Raw genomic sequence first — 23,676 nt, 5'->3', positions numbered from 1 at the left:
TCCCCTGGACTGCAAGGAGGTCAAATCAGTCCATCCTAAAGGAAATCAACCCTGACTGCTCATTGGAAGGACAGATACTGAAGCTGAAGCTCCAATATTTTGGCCACCTAATGCGAAGAGAAAACTCCCTGGAAAAGACCCTGATGCTGGGAAAGATTGAAGGCAAAAGGAGAAGGGGACGGCAGAGGATGAGATGGCTAGATAGCATCACCGATGCGATGAATATGAACTTGAGCACACTCCGGGAGAGAGTGGAGGACAGGAAGGCCTGGCGTGCTATGGTCCATGGGGTCATGAAGAGTCGGACACGACTTAACGACTGAACAACAACAATGGCTAGTCTAGAGTCTTGGGCTTGGACATAGGGATCTCAAGGTAAAATCCAGTTTAACACTGAAAAGAGGTAGGTTGAACCAGTCCTTATCAGCCTGGCCATCTGCACAGATGTTGCCATAAGAATCACAAAATGCCAAGAAACCATATAAAATCTGTGTCTATCTTTTTTGTACTAAAGATGTGATTTGCAAACTGCCATCTAATAATTATGCTGTAAAGTGAACCAATTTAAATTTGTGTAAAATAATCCATTAAATATAATTCAGATCAAAGTTTTGAGACAGTGCTACAGAAACTACTTCATATTCTGTTTTGTGCAAATATGTCCTGTCCTAATAATTATTTAACCAGATCCTTTAACATATTTTAAATCACAATGATAGTATCAAGCTGTGCAAACCCAGAAAACAGCACATTTTTGCCTGTTACTTACTCAAAAAAAGTTGTCCATCCAGTCTCATCACTTTTGGTTGCCAGGAGTCCACTGTTGCCATGATACGTAAATAAGACTAGCTCCTGTCCTTGGGCTGTCATACTTTTCAAACATCCATTGGTTCCTATAGTTAACCAGATGACTTGGTTGTCAGGAGATACAACCCTTACGGGCATTCGGTTGGGGTCCCGTCTAATACGAAGTGTATTTCCATTGCTGTCAGTTACTGCAGTAATATCGTTGTCATTACTGTAGCTAAAATTGTACAAATAGTCTCCTGTGACTAAACTCATAGTGTACTGATGAGTGCCATTGACATCAAAGATATAGAGTTCCTGATCAGTTGGAGAGGCAACTTCATAAAAATTCATTGAATTCAGCAATGGTTTGTTCTTTGACACCGCTCGTATCCGAATATTTCCAAGATCCGCAATGTACAATGTTCCATCAGGCGATACAGCTAATGAAGACGGGGCATTAAGTTTGGCATCTTTAGCATAACCATCACCATTTTGGTAGCAGTCACAGTTAGCATCGTTTTTGCAATCACACTCGGAAGGTATTCCAGCAACTAATGAGATCTCTCCATCAGTTGTGACTTGCCTTATTCTGTTAATCTTTTTTTCATCCGTCTCTGTAATGTAAAGTACTCCATTATAAGATACAGCAATAGCTGTGGCTGATTCTAAAGTGGTCTGTACTGCATGTTTCCCTACTGTGTATTCCACTCCAGGAACTTGGCAATGCATTGGCCTCCCAGCAGCAATACGGACTTGCCGATTTTCAGTAATCTGAAGAACTACATTGTTATCCAACACATATATGGAATTATCCATTGGGTTGATAGCCAAATCTGTCGGCCACTCCAGACGCACCTTAACAAAAGAAAGTTGTAGATATTGACAGTTCTCAACTTTTTGAAGTTACACAGAATGGCATATATAAAAGTGAATGCAGCAATTTAAATTATTAAAGCTAAGGTGAAGACAACTAGGTTTATTATAGGAAAATTAAAAGGTTTGGAAACACTAATAACTTGATCCTAAAAACATTATTTGGATTTACATTCCACTGAGTCAAGTGGGACATAGCAGGATATAAAGAGCATTCCTAGCCCCTTGGAAAAAACCTAACACATTTTTACAAGTAATGGTCCTGATCCGATTAACATTAGAGCAATGTTAAGTGGGCCTGGGAGAGAAATGAAGCGGTGTATTGCTCTGCCTCTTCCAAGGCCCTGCTTGCGCCCACTGGCCAGGTAACATGTTAGGTCTGGGTGCACTCACCTCCCACCCCCACCCCATCACTGGTGGCTTATTTCATTTCCCTTGCTTTTCTTTCCAATGACAAGGAAAATGCCTATGCCAACCCAAGGCTGGTGTAGGCACAGGGCCCAATCCTGGGGCTTTACAAGAGAAAGGAGGGGTCTTGAATTAAACAGATCCAAGGCTGCTTCCACCCTGTCCCTGCATGTACCATTTTGGGGAGTACTGCTGTCTACTACCAGTGAGAACACTACCGGAAGTAGCTTTGTGCCCACAGACCTTTACATGGGCATAAATGGGGCATCAACAGTTAATGTCTCACTCAGCAGCAGAACTTGCCTCTGCCAGCAGTGGGGAACCTCCATCCCATCCTAACCTCTATCAGACAGCCATCTGAAGGGTTAGGATTACTCTCTACATCCCACTGAAAGCAATGGCAATTAAGTTAATTGAGTTAAGTTGTTCCATTATTTTTAATGGGACTTAATCATGACTAATTTTATCTCAGGGTGACACTTGTCATTTAGAAATTACTGAACTGGATATAAACTGTGATAGTTTCAAATAAAGGTAGGATCTTATTCCAAGATGGCACAGCAATTTCTCAAATTACTATATACTTCTTCTGCTAAAACAATAGCTATTCTCATTAATGCTAAGAGAAAAGCCCAAGAAATCAACAGAAAAAGGTTCTCTGGTGTTTATAAAAAATAAACATCATGGCATTCAAAATAGCAGGCTAGAAACATGAGTAAAAATCCATATTAAAAATATTAGAATACCAATACTTTTCTAATATATTTTCTGCTCCAGTTATATTTAGTTATTATACCTCTTCTTTTATTCTTATACTATAATAATGTTGTTTTTAACTGTCCATAAAATGTAGTGTACGAGTAGACATAAAAGTACATTTATAGGTGTATAATATTGATTCTTAAGTTCTTGGCATAAGGTTATCATAAGGATGTATTGTAAATTTATTCAATTCACTAACTGCTCAATGTTTACTCAGAAGTAAGAACCACTAATTTCAACACAATGTACTCAATGTAAGTATGCTTAACTCCTCATCCAATCAGGTGGGGTTACAAAGTAACTCCAAATGCAATTTACATTGCAGAATTTAAACAGAAGTAGATCTACCAATATAGCCTTCTCACAACATTGTTGTGTACGGTCACCTGCACAGTGTTCCCAAATTTCAGCCTTATACCACTTACCATTTTCTTTCTGGAAACAAAAACTCACCTAGGGCATAAAATATCCCCAGAATCTATTGATTTTGCCATTGGGGTGTCTTTATGTCCCAAATACAAATATACTGGGGTGTAAATATGTCCCCAGGCTTTTTCCAAAGAAAACTGGTCTAGGGAAGCAGGCATCCTGGGTGCCAGTAGGTTGGCACAAACCAGGGGATTTCATAGTTTACATTTACCTCACTACAGATTTCTTATGGGGTTAGAAAAATGCCCTACATGATTTTTTTTTGTTTTAGTAATCATGAAATTTTGCCTAAAGTTTTACTTTGACAGTTTATGATATTTCTCTAATATTTCGAGTTTAAAACACACTTCTTCTGACACCACAAACACATTTCAGGTTGTGGGACATTCTGCCACCCTAGGAAACATTGGAAAATAGTTTGGGTTAGTAAAATGACCCCAAAACACATCTGTGTATATTTTTTAGCCGTGTTGGATTATTGCAAGACAAGAGTTTCTATTTTAGTGAGTGATGAAGTTTGCAGGAACATCTATCAATTTCTTACCAGAAAGATTCCTGTGCTTCTTTTTGCACATGTAGCATTCATACACCCAAGGAGGAACGTAACTCTAACCCTTTTCTGCAAGTGGATTCACAGTGGGTGGGTGGGAAGCAGGGGAATCTTCAGCCTAAGAAGGGCTAAAAGACTCTTCCCTACCACCTGTCACCCATCAGCAGCTCCGTTTTTTGGAAAGAATTACAGCTGGTTATCTGAAGGATGGGTTCATAGCTGTTTTTTCACCAGTGGATTGTCTGACAAGGAGGGCTGTTTTGGTATATGCTAAAAACCACACAGGTTGTTCTAAGAGAAAAGAGTTAGTCCTAAAACAAACAATAGATATGCTTTAAAAATACCTGGCTGATATGCATGCTGGTGTCACAAGTTAGCGGTCGTGCTGAAGTCAGATCATTTGAGCCAAGTAATGTTGATATTATTCCATTCTGGTCCACTTTCCTGATCATGGTTCCATCAACAAAGTAGATTAAACCATTCTTATCTATTGCCACTCCTTCCATAAAAAAACAAAACAAAGACAAGAGTTGTTCTTTATTTGTCTTCATAATAATTACTTTGTTTTCCTGCTCTGTTTGCTCCTTACCTTTTTCTGACTTTCTGTAAAAATTCATAGAATGAGTCCGGGGATTTTAAAAGAAAATACATGTTTTAAAGATTACACGCAACCTTGCTAAAATTTATGGTACAAATTTATGGTACTTTACCAGATGTAGCTAGTGCATTGGAACAGCATGTATAAAGGAAAACATTGTGCTTGTTTGTACAATTTGCCAAGCACCATGCTTAAGCAATTCATTCCAGTGGGTGCTTGTGGACTGGACCCTTTGTAATTTGCTCACTATAAAGTCTTTAAGGCATGTGAAAAATATTTGCATTGCATGATAATGAATGGTGAATGCTCAGTGAAAAACTATTGACTTTACGTTTTTGCAATTTTATTTTTGGATGGCTTTACCATTCACAAACTGAAAATTAGCTGTCGGAAATATAGGATTGAAATGGCCAGCGTTAAATGCCATTGTGTATGCTGACTGAACTGTGCTTTTCTCTCTATAAATTGACAGTTTCCTTCACCTTTGGGACTCATGAGAGTTGCTTCTACAGCTTTGCCACCATCGCCACATCTTGCTTCATCAAATGGAAGGCACTGCTCTCCAGTCCCTGCTACCACATCGGCATTTTTCGTCAGGTCCTTTGCCCCAGTGAGTGACTTCGGACGGTAAATCCTTCGAGTGTTCGTGTCAGAAACATACAAGTCTCCTGTGACTGGGTCAGTTGCAAGGTAGTATCTATGAGCTGGGTTACTGCTACAAAGAGGGAAACAATATGTTTCAGTATAATGAGCAATATCCAACATACATAAAGCCTTTTTTTTTTTTTACATTTTAAAGGATGAATTATAAATTGGAGGATAAGAAAATAGTAAAAGCAAACACCCACTCACCCCTCATCTGTTTTAAAATTATGGTGGAGACTGGCAAACATTCTCAACTGTGGTGAAAATGATTTGACTACACATTCTTAGTCATGAAAACAAATGGCACAGAATGTATCAAATGTGTGTTCAAATCACTTCTGCTACATTGTGGTATATCCATCTGATTTCACCCTTAGTTGTAAGGGTTTCAAAAGATCCAGAAGAAAACATGGCATGCTTGCTCTTTGCATGCTGCAAGCTGTTGTCTGGGGTAGAGTGAGGACACAGAAGGAACTTATGTGTGGATTTTCCCTCCTCTTGCAGTGCAATGTGATTAATGTTTGATTCTGTCCAGTTCTATAATTCTATGACCATTCTGAGGTATTTTGGGTGTTGGCTCCAATCAGCAGATTCCATTTTTCAAATCATTCCTATGTCAGTATCTCTTTATTACAAGTAATCTAAGTACACGTAAACCTCAGTACATGATTCATAATTTTCATAAATAGATGTCAGATTGTTCATACTACTGATAAGGCATTCTTCATATTACTGGACATGATTTGACACATCAGAGTATGCCCTCTGTTTTTTAAGTGAATTTAGTTTTTTTCTCAAATGATCACAAACTTTCACATAAAATCTCTGAATAAGCTGACACTTGCTCTAGGAAATAAAACCATTTTTTCAAATATACTGCACATAGCTCCATAAGCCTTGCACAATTAAAGCATTTCCTATGAAACAAGTAGCTCCAGAGAATATATTTGTTGCTCAGATATATGATCCAGAAGCATAACTAGCTGCATCTATGACAGTATATCTGAGTTATCAGGTTAAGAACTAAAATAAATATATAGCTGACCATGTTAGATGCTACTAATGCACACAGCCCAAATGCCAGGACAGACAGTTCCATTTCTAATGTGTTTCCAGATGCATTATAGAATGTATCTACCATTCTTGGTGATATCTGAGCATTTGTTCACAAAATGTAATGCCTCATATTTCATCAACGTAACACAGTGCTAATGTAACACATTTCATGTAGTTCTTGTTAAAGGCAACAAGGATAACATAAACAAGTTCTGAACAAATTACATCTTGAAGCAGGGACAGTTTTTAAGCACTGTCTGAGTTGTACCCAATGGTGTCACTCCGGTAGTGCAAAGATTGTACCACTTGCGGAAACCCATCTTCATCCTTCTGCAACTGCCAAATCCAGTACTTTGATTCCACTGCACAGGCTGTTTCATGAGGTGTTCCACAAGTTGCTCAGCTAGTTGCTCTTGCACAACTACAGTGGTTGTACAATTACTACAGTGTACAGTGGTTGTACAATGACTAGCAGAAAAATGGCAACTCTTTTCCCCACTTTTTTCCCACTAATATAACCTTGAATATAACCCTCTGTCTTACAAATATGCAAACTGTATCGATTAGTTTGCTTCTGGATTAACAGGTGGTTTACAGTTTATTGGGCACAGGCGATACATACCCTGTTTGGGGTTCCCCACTTAGCCCCAGCATATTCTGCAATTCCAAAGACAACCAAACCATAGTATGAATATTAGCTGCTTTCTCCCAAGCAAGCTGACACACCAGCAAAGATCTCTTAAACTCTTCCTCCCAGTGTGAACAACACGGCTTTAGCAGAGTTTTTGTTTATGACACTCATCTGCTGACTCTGAGCCAAGACAAGGCAAATGGGAGCTATGAAGTGAATTAGGGAGTAACTCTGCCAAAGCCACTGTTGTTATTCATATTGTGGGGAACAGAACAATTGTCTGTGTGTCAGCTTGCACAGGAATGAACCAGTATATGCACCAGTCATTGCTGGTTAACTTTCAGCCCATGCTCAGTCCAAAAATGGTCTCTGTTAAAAATGAGGTCCCAGTCAGGGCAGTAGAGAAATATTAATCATTTATGTAATATTGCCACAATCCAGTGCAAGCACATGGAGCTTCATCACGCCAAGGTTGCTCCATTCATTTCAATGGCAGGGGCAGATTTGAGCATGCATATCGCCACATCAGAGTACAAACAAATCTGTACCATGTTGCTAATTATGTAACCCTTATTCCTGCATAGCTTTCGTTGACTTCAATGTGCTTGCAGAAAAGCAAGCATCTTTTGGAAAAATAATCAGATTATTCTGTATCTTCCTGACTGAAAGTAATACAGATATGTACATTTATACTGGCACAGCCAATATACTGGTCTGATTATTTTTTGCTTCATTTGGCTAGCCTGGTCACCCATGAGGTTGTGCTGAAGAAGTACTTGAACAATCAAATCTTTGGGCATTAAGCAGAACTTTATTATTACAGTGAGTTCACAATAACATGTAATCAATCAGTGCTGTCAAACTAAGCATTTAAAAATGGCAAGCCAGAATTGCAAACATAAGAATGGCTTAAATAATATGATAGTTTATTTTCATGTCCCTTTTACTTTTGCGTATACAGTATTAATTGCAAGCAGATTTTCTCTATATCTGACAACTAGTTACTTGACTAAAAAGAAGTTTTCTTCCAATCCTGAAACTATAAGAGGGATGGTAGTAATAAATTATATATATATATATATATATATATATATATATATATATGCCTTTTTGAATATGTGCTTTTAATCTCTTTGTTCATTAATGTGCTTATCCTTTGCAGACTGTTCGTATTCCTTTGTCTGAACAGTGCCAGGTGCATGGATAGTGCTTTAATCACCATCATTTAAAAAATCCAGCATTAGATCATCTTTAGCGCACTTAGCTTGGTTGTAGAACCATGAATGAGGCATTAAATTAAATCACAGAAAACGTCATTTGAAGAAAATACCAGTTTTGACTAATTTCCTCTCCTGTATCAGATAAACTTGAACAAAGAAAAAGTGAACTCATCAAAATCCAAAAGAAGACAGCCCAAAGAATTGCATATATTATATAGAAAGTTATTTATTTAGTTTATTAAATTTATTAATCGCCCATCTGGCTGGTTACCCACCCACTCTGGGCAATGCACAACAATAAAACAGTTCAAAACAATAATATTCCACATTAAAAACATAATATTTCTAAAAATACCCTAACCCACCCCAAATGCCTGCCTGAACAACCATGTTTTTAATGCATGGCAGAAACTCATTAAAGAGGGGGCATGGGGGAGTTCCCTAGGGAGGGAGTTCCACAGAGTGGGGCCCACCACAGAGAAGGCCCTCTCCCTCATCCTCACCAGTCAAGCTGTCCCGGCTGATGGGACAGAGAGAAGGCCATCCAAGACTGATCTTGTTAAGCGGCCTGTCGGGTGTTTCTGGAGGTGCTCCTTAAGATAGGCTGGGCTGGAACCATATAGGGTTTTAAAGGTCAAAACCAACACCTTGAATTTGGCCCGGAAACAACTGGTAACCACTGCAACTCCTTCAGCACTGGAGTGATGTGATCTCGCCGGCGGCTGCCTTTAATCAGGTAAGCCACCGTGTTCTGTACCAGCTGCAGCTTCTGAACTGTCTTCAAGGGTAACCCCACATAAAGTGCATTACAGTAGTCTAAACGAGAAGAGACCAGGGCATGTACCACCGATGGGAGCAGATGGTCGGGAAGGTAGGGGTGCAGCCGCCGTATCAGATGGAGTTGATACAGCGCTGTCCAGCTCACAGCTGACACCTGAGCCTCCATGGACAGCTGGGAGTCTAAAATGACCCCCAGGCTGCGGACCTGGTCTTTCAAGGGTAGCCATACCCTATTCAACACCAGGTCATCATCCCCCAACCTCCTCTTGTCTCCCACCAAAAGTACCTCAGTCTTGTCAGGGTTCAGCTTCAGCTTATTCCTTCCCATCCAGCCACTCACCGTCTCCAGACATTTGGACAGGGATTCTACGGCCAACCTTGGTGAAGATTTGAACGAGAGGTAGAGCTGCGTGTCATCCGCATATTGATGACACCGCACCCCAAACCTCCTGATGATAGCCCCCAGCGGCTTCACATATGTAGATGTTAAATAGCATTGGGGAGAGGATGGAACCCTGTGGCACCCCACAAGTGAGTGGCCACGGGTCCGAAACCTCCTCTCCCAGTGCTACCCTCTGGTACCTGCTGGAGAGGAAGGACCGGAACCACTGCAATATGGTGTCTCCAATGCCCAACCCCTCCAGGCAGTCCAGGAAGATACTGTGGTCAACGGTATCAAAAGCTGCTGAGAAGTTGAGGAGAACAAGGAAGGATCATTTGCCCCTATCCAGAGCCAAGTTACATTAGAGCTTGTTGGGTTTTATGGATTGATAAATTAGGCCTGGCTCTCACTTAGATGGCAAAAGCAGATTCTCAGCTATATCCAGATTACAGGTCGGAACCACATAATAGATTGCTCTGTGCCATTAAAAAAAATCCCTCCGTACAGAAAACTATATGTCAGGGTTAGACGAGAACACTTCTGCCTAACATGCTCTTTTTCTGTGCGGAAGGATTTTTTGTTTGGCAGAGCATCCTATTATGTAGTGCCCCACCTGCATTCTGAAGTGATACATCTCAGACACAGGTTTACCACCCCAGTGGGAACCAGGCATCAGTTGGGGAAAGACATCAGCATAGATGAGCATACACACGCCTGGACACCACAGCCACCTGAGCTTCCCCAGTTAGCACAGAGCCCAGGGGGACTCCCAGACTACACATTATATGACAATATGAAATGTACTATGATATGCAGATTATTATTACTTAACATTTGTCTCAAGTTAAAATAATTTGTAATAAAGTGTTTGTTCTGTGTATATCATTTTCTAACGCTTACGGAGTACTTTTTGTTGACAGATCTTTATAAAGCCTTCAAATGGATCTGAAAGTTTCAGTTATAATAAGCAATGGTTCTATAGTTTAATTTATCCTTCATCATTAGCATTACTGAAAGTGTGTGTGTAATTCTGCTGGAGGCTTTCTGACAAGTGCAACATTTCTGACATGAGTTCAGAGAAACCTTTATAGTAGTAAGTCAGTTTTGAAAATGAGACTAGCTGTGCTATTGCCTGCCCCATGCAAGACAGATGAATCTCTGAACGATAATCATTAGCATGATCCATGAGATCCCACATCACTGAAAATAACCTCCATTCATGAAGACTTCAAAGGCTTGACACCATCTCTGGGCTCTGGAGATCGACAATAATAATTCTGGCTGGCTGTAAAAAGGCTGTTTTTGACTAATGTGAGACATTCCCTATTTTCTACTCAAATAAAATCTTTACTATAATGTAGGCATTACAAGGTATACTTGGTGTAGTGAAAATCCTTCATAGTCAGAAAAATATCCCATCTCTGCCACTGCAGTTGCCTCTGCACCTCTTTCCACTCCTCTGGGGCATCTCTGGAGTACACATACTCTCAAAGAAGTTGAGCCCAAAATAAATACGCTTTTGCCTCACTGGTCTATCCAGGAATTGCACCTCATACAACGCTGAACACATGACTATCTTTGGCTTTCCAAAGGCAAAAGGGTTGTCCCACTAAAGACAACTGGAGCCATCCAGAAGGGTGAGTCAATGCACATCGCCTTTTACTATTCAAATCATAAATGAAAGGTCATATATCTGAGACTACAACAGTGTGCAATGAAGTACTATTAAAGCACAGAAAATGTGTCTTACTTGACAGAATGCTACTATATATTTAGCAATATATAAATAACAGCATTTGCAGAGGCATAGTAAATTTTGCATTTTGTATAATATTTTTGAAATTGTGATTAAAAAAAATGTTCTAAAGACTGTTAAAGCATCACAATGTTTTAATGGGTAGAGATCAGTGATTAAAAAAAAAGCAGAACAACAAACCATCAGGCGCATGTTATATGAGAACAACTGACTGCCCTGATTATAATTCAAAATAAGTGTGAATATTATATTTAGTCAGGGGGAAAATGTTACTTGCTGACACTACACAAAACAACATATGTGAAACATTAATTCTTAAACATAAAAAACCCTTTCACAATTAAGGGAGAAAACACACATGAAACAGTATAACCAGAAGCAGAATAGTTTTCAACAGAAACCAGGCATAAGGGAAAAAAATTAAATGTAGGTCTCTAGGGATTTGTGTATAATGAAAACCAGGGGTATGTGTGTGTGTGGTGGGTAGTTGAGAAGACCGACAATAAAAATGAAGTGAGCATACGTGTGAACAGGTAGGGCTTTTGAATGTCACCCCCCCTTTTGCATGACACATTTGGCAGCTGTGCCACACAGAAATGGTGAAATGCTTGTGCCTTGCAAGAAATTCCATACCGTGGGGATTTCCGCCCTTTCCACTTTGGTCACAGAATATCACGTAAAGTGCTGAGCACTCTGCTTTCTCTTCTCTTGATGGATGTGCCTGGCCAGAATTCAGCAAGAAGCACCTACAGTTTGCTTTTTAGGAACATAGGAAGCTGCCTTATACTGAATCAGAACTTTAGTCCATCTAGCTCAGTACTGTCTTCACTGACCGGCAGCCTCTCTCCAGGGTTTCAGACAGAAGTCTTTCCCAGATACACTTGAAGATGCCAGCATTTGAACCTGAGGCATGTGCTCTACCACTGAGCTACAACCATTCCCTTGTTCTATTTAGCTATCAGAGATAGGCATGTTTCACACAGGCATATACATTACTTGATACGGTATCCCTGATTAAATACACCTTATGAATGTGTGAATGACTTCACACTGCAAACATTTCAGGTGATATGAGTCAATATGAAAGTTCTGTCTGTGGTATTCAAGACACTGAAAAGGGAATGAGGAAGGCACATATGGGTGGCAGGGATTAGAGCAGGCATTTTTGAAAGGAGAATAAGGGCAATGAAACAAACCGTGAAGAGGAAATAAATGAAGGAAAACAAGCAACACTTTATTTATTCATCTTAGACATTTCTACCTTATTGTTTCCTAGAGCAGCTTAAGATAAAATATAACCATTTTAGCTAGGACAAGGAGGAATCTGGCTTATATCGAACAGCAATTTTGCTACTATTCAATATACACCTGCTAGGATTTATGTGAAAAATAGTTGTTATTTTTAAAGATGATTCAGTCCTTACGAATCTAACAGTTTTTACAGTACTTCAATCCATTGGATGTTTCATTCTTTTTAAAGGAAAGAACGCTTTGAACAAGTATGAACATGGGTAAAATGCTTACCTATGTCTAAAATCTTTATTTCTTGATGGGAAAGCAGTAAAGGAAGAGTAAAAAGAACAGTATTAGAAGAAAAAAGTTGGAGGAATTGTTAAAAGATGAGCTCTAAATAGGTAATGATGCAGGTAAGGCTGCTGATTATAATTCTGTTCAATCAGTTCGATCATCTGAATGGCTGAGACGCTTTGACAGCTATCTGCATGAGCAAATGCTTGAGAAAATGTCCCATTTGTCTTGAACTTCATTTCAAAATATGATGTTTAAATCATTTACAATTTTATTACACTGTTCAAATGTATGAGGAGACATAAGCTCTTTCTGGACATTATTTCACCAGCTTACCTCCACGAGTGAGTAGGGAAGGGGCAGTACCACATTGCCCTGTCCACACCCTCGCCTCTGGGCATTTGCACATAAAGCGTGAAAATCTGGACGGGGGACACTGCAGGCATGGCATCAGGGTCAAGGCTACGTTGTGTGGCTCTGCTCCCTGCTCGTGTGTGGGGGTACGTTGGTTAAATAATGCCTAAACAGGGCTATAGCATGATAAAACTATTGATTTATCACAACATTATCCTGAAACCAAGCATTTAAGACTAGAAAAATATATACCTTAGCTCAAGAACACTTGTTACATTTCCAGATGGGAATATCCGTCGAACATAGTTGAAATCCCCTACATACAGGCTTCCATCAATACCGCAAGCTAAAGCCACTGGGGCCAAAAGCTTATTGCCATCTGCTTGACCATTACAACTTGGGCAAGAAATGCTACGTCGCCGACCATTGCCCATTATACTACTGACAACTGGTGGCTGCTGAGAGATGAACTGATTTTCCCCATTGCCTTTGTAGAGGATACCTGAAGAAAACACAAACATGATTTCCCACATCAATGGACTGTTTATACAATGACAAGTTTTGAATTTATTTACCTTCTAGGTAAATTTACCATTCCACAATGTGGTTATATTTCACAAATCCACAGGGTACACAGAGATGACCATTCTTGTTCCTCCCCTAATATTCAGGAGCAGCTTGCCCCGGGAGTAGGCTATCAAAGACCACTGCACATGCGGCAGTCCCATGTATGGCCCTTTTAATTCCAGTCCATGAGAGTGACTTCGTGAAAATGTATCAAAAAATTACTTGCCCTTAACCATTCACATTTACAAGCAATTCAGTAAATAATCAGAGCAATCATAAGTAGACAAAACATTCTGAATACATTCATATAAAGAAAAAAGGCAAACAAAAGTATTTTACATTTGGATTTATTGCTCAATCCTATTGATGTCTACTGACTTCAGTAGAAGCTACTCCCAGGAAAGAGTGTACAGAATTGTACCCTTAACGCCAGATACAAGGGCCCAATCCAACAGGGGACAATGCGTGTGCATACAGGTGCCTTGCTTGTGTTTCTCAGGACTGAAAGGTCCTCTCCAAGAACCAAAGCTGTGCATGTGCAATCCCCAATGAATGCCTTCAGAAGCATCAGTGTCTTTCTGGTAACTGAAATCAACTGTATGCTACTCATCCTTCTGCACAGATAACTGGTACTATGCAAGGCTACTCGAGTGTGGCTGTGCACATGCAGCCTTGACCCCTGGTCTGACTGCATCTAAAAAAAGATATTGTAGAGCTGGAAAAAGTGCAGAGAAGGGCAATTAAAACAATCAAGGGGCTAGAGCAACTCCCGTATGAGGATAGGTTACAACCGCTTGGGGAAAAAGGCGAGTAAGGGGAGACATGATAGAGGTGTACAAAATTATGCATGGTGTGGAGAATGTGGAGAGGGAGACATTTTTCTCCCTCTCTCACAATACTAGAACCCGGGGTCATCCCATGAAGCCGATTAGTGGGCGATTCAGGACAGATAAAAGGAATTACTTCTTCACATAACATATAGTTAAACTATGGAATTCACTACCGCAAGATGTAGTGATGGCCACCAAGCTGGATGGCTTTAAAAGGGGGTTAGGCAAATTCCTGGAAAAGATTATCAGTGGCTACTTGTTGTCCCGATGGCTATATGCTACCTCCAGTATCAGAGGCAGTACACCAGTTGCTGGGGAATATGGGCAGGAGGGTGCTGTTGCACTCACGTCCTGCTTCTGGGTCTCCCATTAACAGGTGGTTGGCCACTGTGTGAATAGAATGCTGGACTAGATGGACCCTTGGTGTGATCCAGTATGACCCTACTTATGTTCTTATGGACTGAAAAGCAAATGCATAGCAGTTATTTGCATGCACATTTCCCCCTGTTAGACTGGGGTGAATGTGGGATTGGAGTGATGTATTCATGTTATTTCTTCTGTTAGAATAAACTGCAAACATACTTGCTGTTAAGTATCACAGACCCACAACCTTATACCAGTAAACTATTATTGTAAAGAAGTTTTCTGACAGCCTCAATATCACATTGCAAAACGGTCTAATAGAATGTACAATAATAATTTACTTTTGGTCACACAGCCTGGCTCTATAATGTATCTGCAGTTCTGTACTCATATGTCAAATACAACAAAAATATTTTGGCAGGCCACCTGCCCTTTAAACCGAGTTCTGCTTTAAGGCATCAACGATCACTGGGAAAAGACAAAGTACTTTGCAAGCATCATTTTTTATGGCCTTCACAGGAAATATGGGGAAACAATATATGCGCCAAATGTTAGGCTTTCACAGCTAGAACTATATTCTGTAAGACATGACCACTATCCTCATTATTATCCAGATCAATGACTCAATCAAGGTCTGCTGCAAGAACTGTCAGCTATTATTGTTCCACTCCTTCTACAGTAAATCTCAATGTGATATAATCCATGCAAACCACATGTCACTTTGTACTGAATAGCAATACTTGTTTTATTGACCAAGTGTGCAACATTTCAAAGACAATACTGGTGCTAATGATTATGCTTTCCTCCCACAATGACGTTTAAAATACATTTAGGGCGTTTTAAGACCACTTCTCTACCCCAAGGCTACTTTTAAGTTGAATTTCAGTGGGTGACTATTTCCCATAAGGATACTATGTTTTTAGGGCTCTAACCATTACTTTTCTAATGCCATGCAATCTCAGGGAGGTAACTGCCAGAGAAAATCTACATTATAAAATATGGGAAAATGAAAATGGCTTATGAAAACGGAAAAGGAAAGCCACGTAAACAAGGCTGCATCATAACAGCGCATGGAATACATTTTCCCATGAACAGTTAGAATGAGAATGAACTAATGGAAGCTGAAATCCCCCTCCTATGATTACATCATTTATGACAATCAGGAAACCATAATTTTGCTGAAATAGCTGAGTTCTATAATTTTCATCAGAGGTATCATACAAGTCAGCACTCAGCACTGTGGCATCTGATTTATTCTGTCATTACTTTGAAAAATTGCCCCTTCACATCTCTCTTCTATTACTAGAGAGAGGAAAGATGAACATTAGAATATTTATTGCAGTGATTCAGGGTGTCCGTATAAACACCTGTCATTGTCTTTGCTCCCTTGTGAATAAATTTCCCAAGCTCATCTACTCTGACATTACAACTAGCCACTTCATTTATTCAATTAGACAGGCATCACTTTGAAAAGTCATTACTTGTCAAACTGTCTCCTGAGCATAAATTTAAGCACATAGTTGACTCACCGTATGAACAGAAACTACCCAACAAGAAAAAGAAGGGATGAACAAACACATAAATACCACAAAGCTTTATTCTTACTTGTTTGGTTCCAGTTCCCAGGACAACCTGAAATGGTAGCTATCAATGGTACACTTCTCACTTGTTAACCCTTGCCTCTCATTGACATGTGTTGTATTCACATGATAAAATCTCTCTGTATGGTAACTATTCCCTTAATAGCTAAAATCAAGAAATGTTATTGCATGAATCAGCCCTTAGTCCGTTTTAGTTGTCCTTTGGCTTCCTCGTGTTTCTGCATCAATTAGCCATCTTTCTTTTCTATAATGGGTTTTGCCCAAAACTATCTGAGAGTAGTAGGATGACACCTCTTAAGAAAGGCACAATACTTTAAACACAGGCCTTTGCCAACCTAAAATCTTACATAACCTCTTTCAAGCTACCCTAACTTCCATAACATACTATCCAGTCAGCACAAGTGTCATTCATTCTCTTGAGATTGCAAAGCTATGTACACTTACCTGGAAGCAATGGGACTTATTCTGAGTAGATACATATAGGATTGCACTGTTACCAAACTCTTATTTATTTCAAATATTTTTCCTATGTGTCATTGCTGCCTGTAGTTAAATAGCAGCCACATTTCTTTCTAAAACTGGCAGTATTCCAGTGGTACGAGAATTATTACCTCCATGTAGCTTGCAATGTATTTTTGAAGATGGAAGAAAATATAAATATTATCTTTATTACATTACCATTGTGGCTGGAGCCATACTACTGTGCAAAGTCCCAATATATTTTAACGACTTCCAACTGTTTGAATTAAGAAGCTCCCTGAGGCTTCAACCAAACCACTTATTCATTTACAAATGACACCTGGAAGCTGGTCCCACAGATTTCAAAGTATACTTAGGATCTCAGTTTAGCAACAACAGTCACTGGGCACTTTTGCACAGTGTCTCTCCAGGATAACTGGAGTCTGATTTGTTTTTGCTGCCGCCTGCTGCATTATACTGAGATGCAAGGCTGCTTCTTTCAGTGGAAGCCACATGTCTCCCATAATGCCAAGCTCCAAGCTCAGTGGGTATGGACCACCCAGAGAGTTTCGGCTATCAGGTAGTATAGAACTGAAATAAATAAAATAATAAAATTGAAAAGTTCAGTCTCACCCATAGGCCTGGTGTAAGAAGAGGGATCAGGGAGAAATTGTGAAGGGCACCATTACCTCCCTGTTGAGCAACAAGAGACTAAGCACACCTGCTGATGCACTGGGGCTGATCTTAGCCTTTTGCTGCCTGGAGGTAAGGCCATAATAATTTTTCTCCTAACAGCACTTAAGGATGAGTACAGACGAATTGGGGCTCAATCTGAAGACGCCAAAAAAGTGGAAGGTGGTGGAGAAAGATGGTTGGAGAACACTGGCCAAGCAGAGAACACCAGGGAGAGTGGGAAAGGCTTTATTCGAGTTTTAAAGGAAACAACTGCAGTGAGATGCTACAAAGGAGAACAATCCATTGATGAGCAACACTGAAGTAAAATCCACCCAGATAGAAGCTAGAAGTAGAAATCCTGGAATTGGAAAGATGAAACGAAGGGAGCAAGGAGGTAAATAAGGGGGGGGGGAAGAAGGCTGATGCAGCGGAGCAAGAGAATGAAGATACAGAAAGAGAGCAAAGGGCAGTATCCAATGGTGTCTCTGTTGCCTAAGTGGCACCCATCTCTAGTGCAATAGTGATTCAGCGCTTCTGGGGGCAACCTGAAACAAGTGGAACCCCTAATTTCTGGATGGGACAGGTTGGCAGAGCTCATATAAGGGAGAAAAATGGCAGTGGGACCTGCACATGGAAGGGCAGGATTGGATACTGCCCAAAGGAAGCTTAACCAAGGAAGAACCAATACAAGGACTGAAAAAGAGGATGAAAATAGATGAACTGTTTGGCAGACAGAATCAGGTGAGTGGCAGCATTCAAAACAGACGGGATCAACTTACTGGTAGTACTACTGCCATTCTCTCAGATTCTTTCTAGCTGCGAATAGAACTGGTGTTGGGGGACAAGCATGGTTGATACATGTTTCCTGAATACAAATTCAGTATAAGCAACTGTGGCATTTCTCTTGTAAGCTAAAAACCTTTTTTACAAGAACATATTTGTACAAAATATCTGCTGCCAGCAAATATTTGAATGGACAATTAACTTTTTTTTGGGAAACACCCATTTGTTTGCAGGGGGTGCAGCTAATGAGAATATACAGTATGGAGAGAGTCCTACCGAATACAATGGGACTTACCTCTGAGGAGAACATACATAGTATTGCACTGTAAGACACATAGAACTTACCATTCTGAACATCCAGTACATGATGCTTATCCAGTGTCCAGCCACCCATGTTGGATGCATCCAATTCATAGCCTTGCAAAATGGCTGTCCGTTTTTCCCACAGTGTTAGATCCAAACAGGATTCATATTCATAACCTACAGATACTATAAACAGAGGTAAAATAATGACTTTCCCAGTTTCAAATTGATTTAATTTTGGATATTCAGAATTAATTTGTTTTAATTTCTGATCTTATTAATATAGGACATATAGTCCCCCAAATCCTTTATAGTTAACATGTTTTCAAAAATTAAAAAACACCTTAAAGAGTGACAAATTTACTATGGCATAAGCTATTACAGATATCAGATGCATGAAGTGTTATCCTAGGTTTCCTCTCCATGCATCTGATGAAGTGGACTCTAGTCCACAATAGTTATACCATAATAAATTTGTTAGTTGGTAATATGCCACAAGACTCTAACACAGCTACCGTTGTAGAAATTGTTTTAAAAATAAACAAGTTCAAGATTCATCAGTATAGTTGAAGGTGCAGATTTTGAAAGATGTGTGTTGTATCCAGTGTTATGGTTGCATAAACAGAAAGAGCTCCCATACATAGAAAGAGAGATGTGCACATAGAAGGACCCGCTTTGTGAGCACAACTCTACTTCTGTTTATGAAATGAAAACGTTGGGTGCAACTGCAACCCATACTGACACAGATTTCAGCTGACCACTGTCTGCTGAAACTGCCTGTGTTTCTTGCTGTTAGAAAGATATTAAAGCCATTTTACCCTATGTTCGGTTTAGATACGAACTAGAAAGAAAACATATCTTTAAGCGTCATTTTATTTTATTTTTTTATTTATTATTAAATTTATTAATCGCCCATCTGGCTGGTCACCCAGCCAGTCATCGAATCCTATGTGGAGCTGGTCCACTTCTGTGGCCTGCATGGTGACATATATTTCAAGACACACAAGTCCCAGGCTTTGCTCTGCCAATTAGAGAGCAAATGTTAATCTTTGACTGAAGGTTCAGTCAATTAATTGAGCCTCTTGTTGAGGGTGAAAGAGGAGAGTGCAAAAGCTGGTTTGAAACTCAAAAAAACTAAGATCATGGCATCTGGCCCTATCACTTCCTGGCATATAGAAGGGGAAGAAATGGAAGCAGTGACAGATTTTACTTTCTTGGGCTCCAAGATCACTGCAGACGGTGACTGTAGCCATGAAATTAAAAGACGCTTGCTCCTTGGGAGGAAAGCTATGGCAAACCTAGACAGCATAGTAAGAAGCAGAGACATCACCTTGCCGACAAAGGTCCGTCTAATCAAAGCTATGGTTTTCCCAGTAGTAATGTATGGATGTGAGAGCTGGACTATAAGGAAGGCTGAGCGCCGAAGAATTGATGCTTTCGAACTGTGGTGCTGGAGAAGACTTTTACAAGTCCCCTGGACTGCAAGGAGGTCAAATCAGTCCATCCTAAAGGAAATCAACCCTGAGTGCTCCTTGGAAGGACCAATACTGAAGCTGAAGCTGAAATATTTTGGCCACCTAATGCGAAGAGAAAACTCTCTGGAAAAGACCCTGATGCTGGGAAAGACTGAAGGCAAAAGGAGAAGGGGACGGCAGAGGATGAGATGGCTAGATAGCATCACCGCTGCAATGAATATGAACTTGAGCACGCTCTGGGAGAGAGCGCAGGACAGGAAGGCCTGGCGTGCTATGGTCCATGGGGTCACGAAGAGTCGGACACGACTGAACGACTGAGCAACAACAACAACATCATTTTGTTTTTTGAAAGCACCACAGACAGTTTAAAACTCTTCCTGTAAGTAGGGTTTTTTTCATGTTATTCTCTTTCAGACCTGATCTACACAATCCTTCAAACTCTGTTACTTCCAGATATTAGTTTGGTCAGATGTGACAATTACAAATGCAACAGAATTCCTTTGTGATCTTTTATGTTCCAAAAGTTATTGTTTCTAACAAAAAGTTTACATCCATTCTATCAAACACACTACAATACATCACCATAAATATTGTTACACATCATTATTACTTTTCCACAAAATTTACTGACATTGATAGTGCCACTATATTTCCTACACAAACAAACGAAATCCAAACAAAAAAATAAAACCTACCAACAGCTTCAGATAAACCATAAACCTTTTGATTATATGCATCAGTTTTGTCCCATATGAATGTGTAAGCCAAGTTTGGGGATGCAGGGAACCATTTTTGGAAAAGTCTTCCCACCACTGCCACCATGAGATGAACTTTCATTAAGTTAAATGGTATCACTGACTGCGTCATGGTGATCTTAAGAACAGATTTGTATCCTGCAGCTCTGGAGCTTAAATATGACAATTTCAAATCTGTTCCTGGGATTGTTGTTTCCTCGTGTAGTACCTAAAATACAGAACAAAAATAGATGAATTAACCTGAGCTTGCAACTACTTTCTGCATGTAATTGATCTGAAACTCTATCAGAGCTACATTTTCTATAGGAAGTTGCCTTCGTTTAAGGAATACTTGGGCTCATTATCTAAACTTTTGAAGCATGATTTAGTAATTTTGTTAGGGTGAATACATGGAAATGTTCTTAAATATATATTGCCTACAGCAGCCTTTTCACCAACCCCTGACCATGCTAACTGAAGATGATGGGAGTTGTAGTCCAATACATCTGGAGGGCACCAGGCTGGGGAAGGGTGCCCCACAGTATCTGCAATAGTAATGACTACACTATATAAGAAATAACTGCCCTCTCCCTGTACAAAATATTATGGATCTGAGTTCTTCAAGACAATGGGCTGGTTCCCAACTTCTTAAACTATGGTTTAAGAAGCCAGGAATAAGCAATGGGCCTGCATGTTCCCCATTCACTTTTGCCCTGTGATCCTGGCCTGTTTAAAACAGAGTTTTGGGCCATTGTTTCATTCTGATTTGAGATTATGGTTAGTAAATCAAGCAAAATTGAAATGCTGAAGCCATCACATGATAGGAGGGAAGGGGCAAGGGAGGAGCATGAGGGCCCATTGTTCCCTCCTGGTTTCCTAAAAGATGGTTTACGAAGCCAGGATCGTTACATCTGAAAGGGTCCAACGTATCTGAAACAAAAGCACAATCTTAAGGAATCTTGGGTAAAGATGTCTATGCTGCTCACAACAAAAGAAGACCTAAGCATTGATGAATTTATTACAGTTAACACTGAGTATTTAGCCTTACATAAATACAGTTTGGTTTAGAATTCAATGGAGAAGCAAAAATGGCGGTAAATACTTCGTAATCTACATTTAGCAGTGGAATGTCACAGCATGAACCAGTTTTGCAAAGTGTTAGAAGACTGGTGCATAGCCATAACCACCCCAGAATATAAGGACACCCATGACTGGACAGAAACCACATTGACAGTCAGAAGCCTGAAACCCCGCACCCCACCCTCAGGAGACAGAAAGCCAGTCTAGCTCCTCCAACATGACTGGAAAAAGTAAAGTAGCAAAATGCGGCTCACTCTCTCCTCTTTCATTTCTCTCCTCTGTTTTTTAATTTAATTTCATTTATTACATTTCTACCTGCCCAATAGCCGAAGCGATTTCCTCTTCTCTTTTTTAACATTTGGTTTTTGTTTTTATTTAAAACACCCCCCCCCCCACACACACACACACAAAGCATGGTTTCTAATTCAAAATTGAGAGGGGAAAAGGCTTTAAACTAACATCACAGGGCATAAAAGAACTGAAAAACAATTCTGAACATTTCTATCTAAGCGATATATTTTTTCCAGAAATCAATCAGAGGGTGTCACATGTTGATAATATCTTCATCTATTGTCTCACATTTTTCCCTCTCACTAATACAGTAACGGTTAACTTTTGTGCTATGTGCCAAATCTTAGTGATCCTTAGTTTCAGAGTTGCTGTTTTTATCGTGTGCCAATTCTTTGCCATTACAATTGTAGCAGCAGCCAATGTGTCACAGATGAAAGAATGATGTATTTTAGAACAATCTTATCTAATAATCCTAATGAGTTGTGCAGATCAGAACTCCGTCAATTGGATGGCTCCAGGGGTGGAGAGGGGATTTCAGAGACTTGCCCCCCCCCCCTGCAGCCTCTATGCCCCCCCCCAATTCTGCTCCAGAGAGTTGGGGAATCTTTCAGAAAAGTGTGCAAGGTGGTGCTGGGGGCTACAGGGGAAGGGAAAATAATCACCTTCCTCTTCCTACCATGGGAACATCAATCTAGCCAAATTAAAACCACTCTAATATTTAACGACGTGCAAGTTCCTAAAGTAGTAGTCATAGTCAATTTTATTGTAATGTAACAGTCAGCCATTATACACCAAACATTAATACTAACAGAGAAGATACAGTAGCACTTCAGGGAGAAGGTTCCTAAAATAGGCAAGTAACTGAAATTTGTTTTCATAAAAATGCCTAAGAAACAAGGTAAGCAAGCTGCGCACACACAAATAAAAAGGTCCAAAAAAGTGATGTTCCAGAGTCTATGCTTTATTAGGGTTACCCTATTTTAAAAAAGGAAAGGGTGACATCTTAATACAGGAAGGTTTGGGGGCAATAGACTTCATCCAAGCACTATTATCGCTATCATCAGGAAGATGCAATAGCAACCCCACAGCCATCTTAGGGCGCAATCCTAAGTAGATAGGCAGCCCCCTCCAACCTCAGAGGTGACCACCTATCCAAAGCAAGGCAGGAGAGGCATGGGGGGATTGTTCCCTCTGCGCCTCTCCTGCCTTGCTCTTTTTCGCTAGACAGCTGACCGGAAGAGGAAGCTGCTGTACGACACATAGGAAGTGTCGTATGTGCAGCTCCACAATCCCTGCCCCGGAACGCCCCCCAGACCTTCCCCTTTTCAGTCGTTCTGTGCTCGTCTTCCGAGCGTGGAGGACGGGGCTTCTCCGTGCAACCACAGAGGCAGCACAGACGAAGGGGGAGGTCAGATTTCCAGGAACCGACCTTGGAGCCCGTGCTCCGAGGTTGGTTACCGGAATAGAGCATAGCCTATGGCCCTCTACACAGTGTCTAGTGGCCATAGGATTGCTCCCTTAAAGTTGGAAATCTTAAGCCAAAACTTTATGGTGCCATCCAGGGTCTCACCTCAAAGGGGCTGACCTGTTTCTAATAGTATGGCTGTGTTAGGAATACTTGCGGGTGAAAGGAGGGAGGGGGGAATAAAGAGACAAGGCACAAGTAGTTGGTATAAAACTTGGACCGCATTTATTGAAATTAATCAGATCTTCAAAGGGAAATCTAAGTGGGCAACTTCTCTAAGCTGGACTAGC

The 23,676-nt window shown here is 40.3% G+C and overlaps 1 protein-coding gene across 2 annotated transcripts in view; it reads right to left on the bottom strand.

Annotated features, from left to right (window-relative positions):
- The window catches only part of TENM3 (teneurin transmembrane protein 3), a 445,596-nt gene that overhangs the window by 33,852 nt on the left and 388,068 nt on the right, over positions 1–23,676 (bottom strand). For both annotated transcript variants that reach the window (XM_084856497.1, XM_084856499.1), the window contains 7 exons: positions 20,512–20,779; positions 18,384–18,527; positions 13,013–13,262; positions 12,404–12,424; positions 4,892–5,124; positions 4,156–4,310; positions 770–1,644 (listed from right to left, as the gene is read on the bottom strand). In XM_084856497.1, coding sequence (XP_084712623.1) covers positions 770–1,644; positions 4,156–4,310; positions 4,892–5,124; positions 12,404–12,424; positions 13,013–13,262; positions 18,384–18,527; positions 20,512–20,779 — 1,946 coding nt within the window. The remainder of the gene's footprint in view (positions 1–769; positions 1,645–4,155; positions 4,311–4,891; positions 5,125–12,403; positions 12,425–13,012; positions 13,263–18,383; positions 18,528–20,511; positions 20,780–23,676) is intronic.

Source organism: Heloderma suspectum, chromosome 5, assembly GCF_057233095.1.
Source record: "Heloderma suspectum isolate Gila_16-S chromosome 5, 16-S_ref, whole genome shotgun sequence".
Classification (NCBI taxonomy): Eukaryota; Metazoa; Chordata; class Lepidosauria; order Squamata; family Helodermatidae; genus Heloderma; species Heloderma suspectum.
The sequence above is the reverse complement of the archived record's forward strand: the minus strand, read 5'-3'. Positions and strand labels throughout refer to the sequence as shown.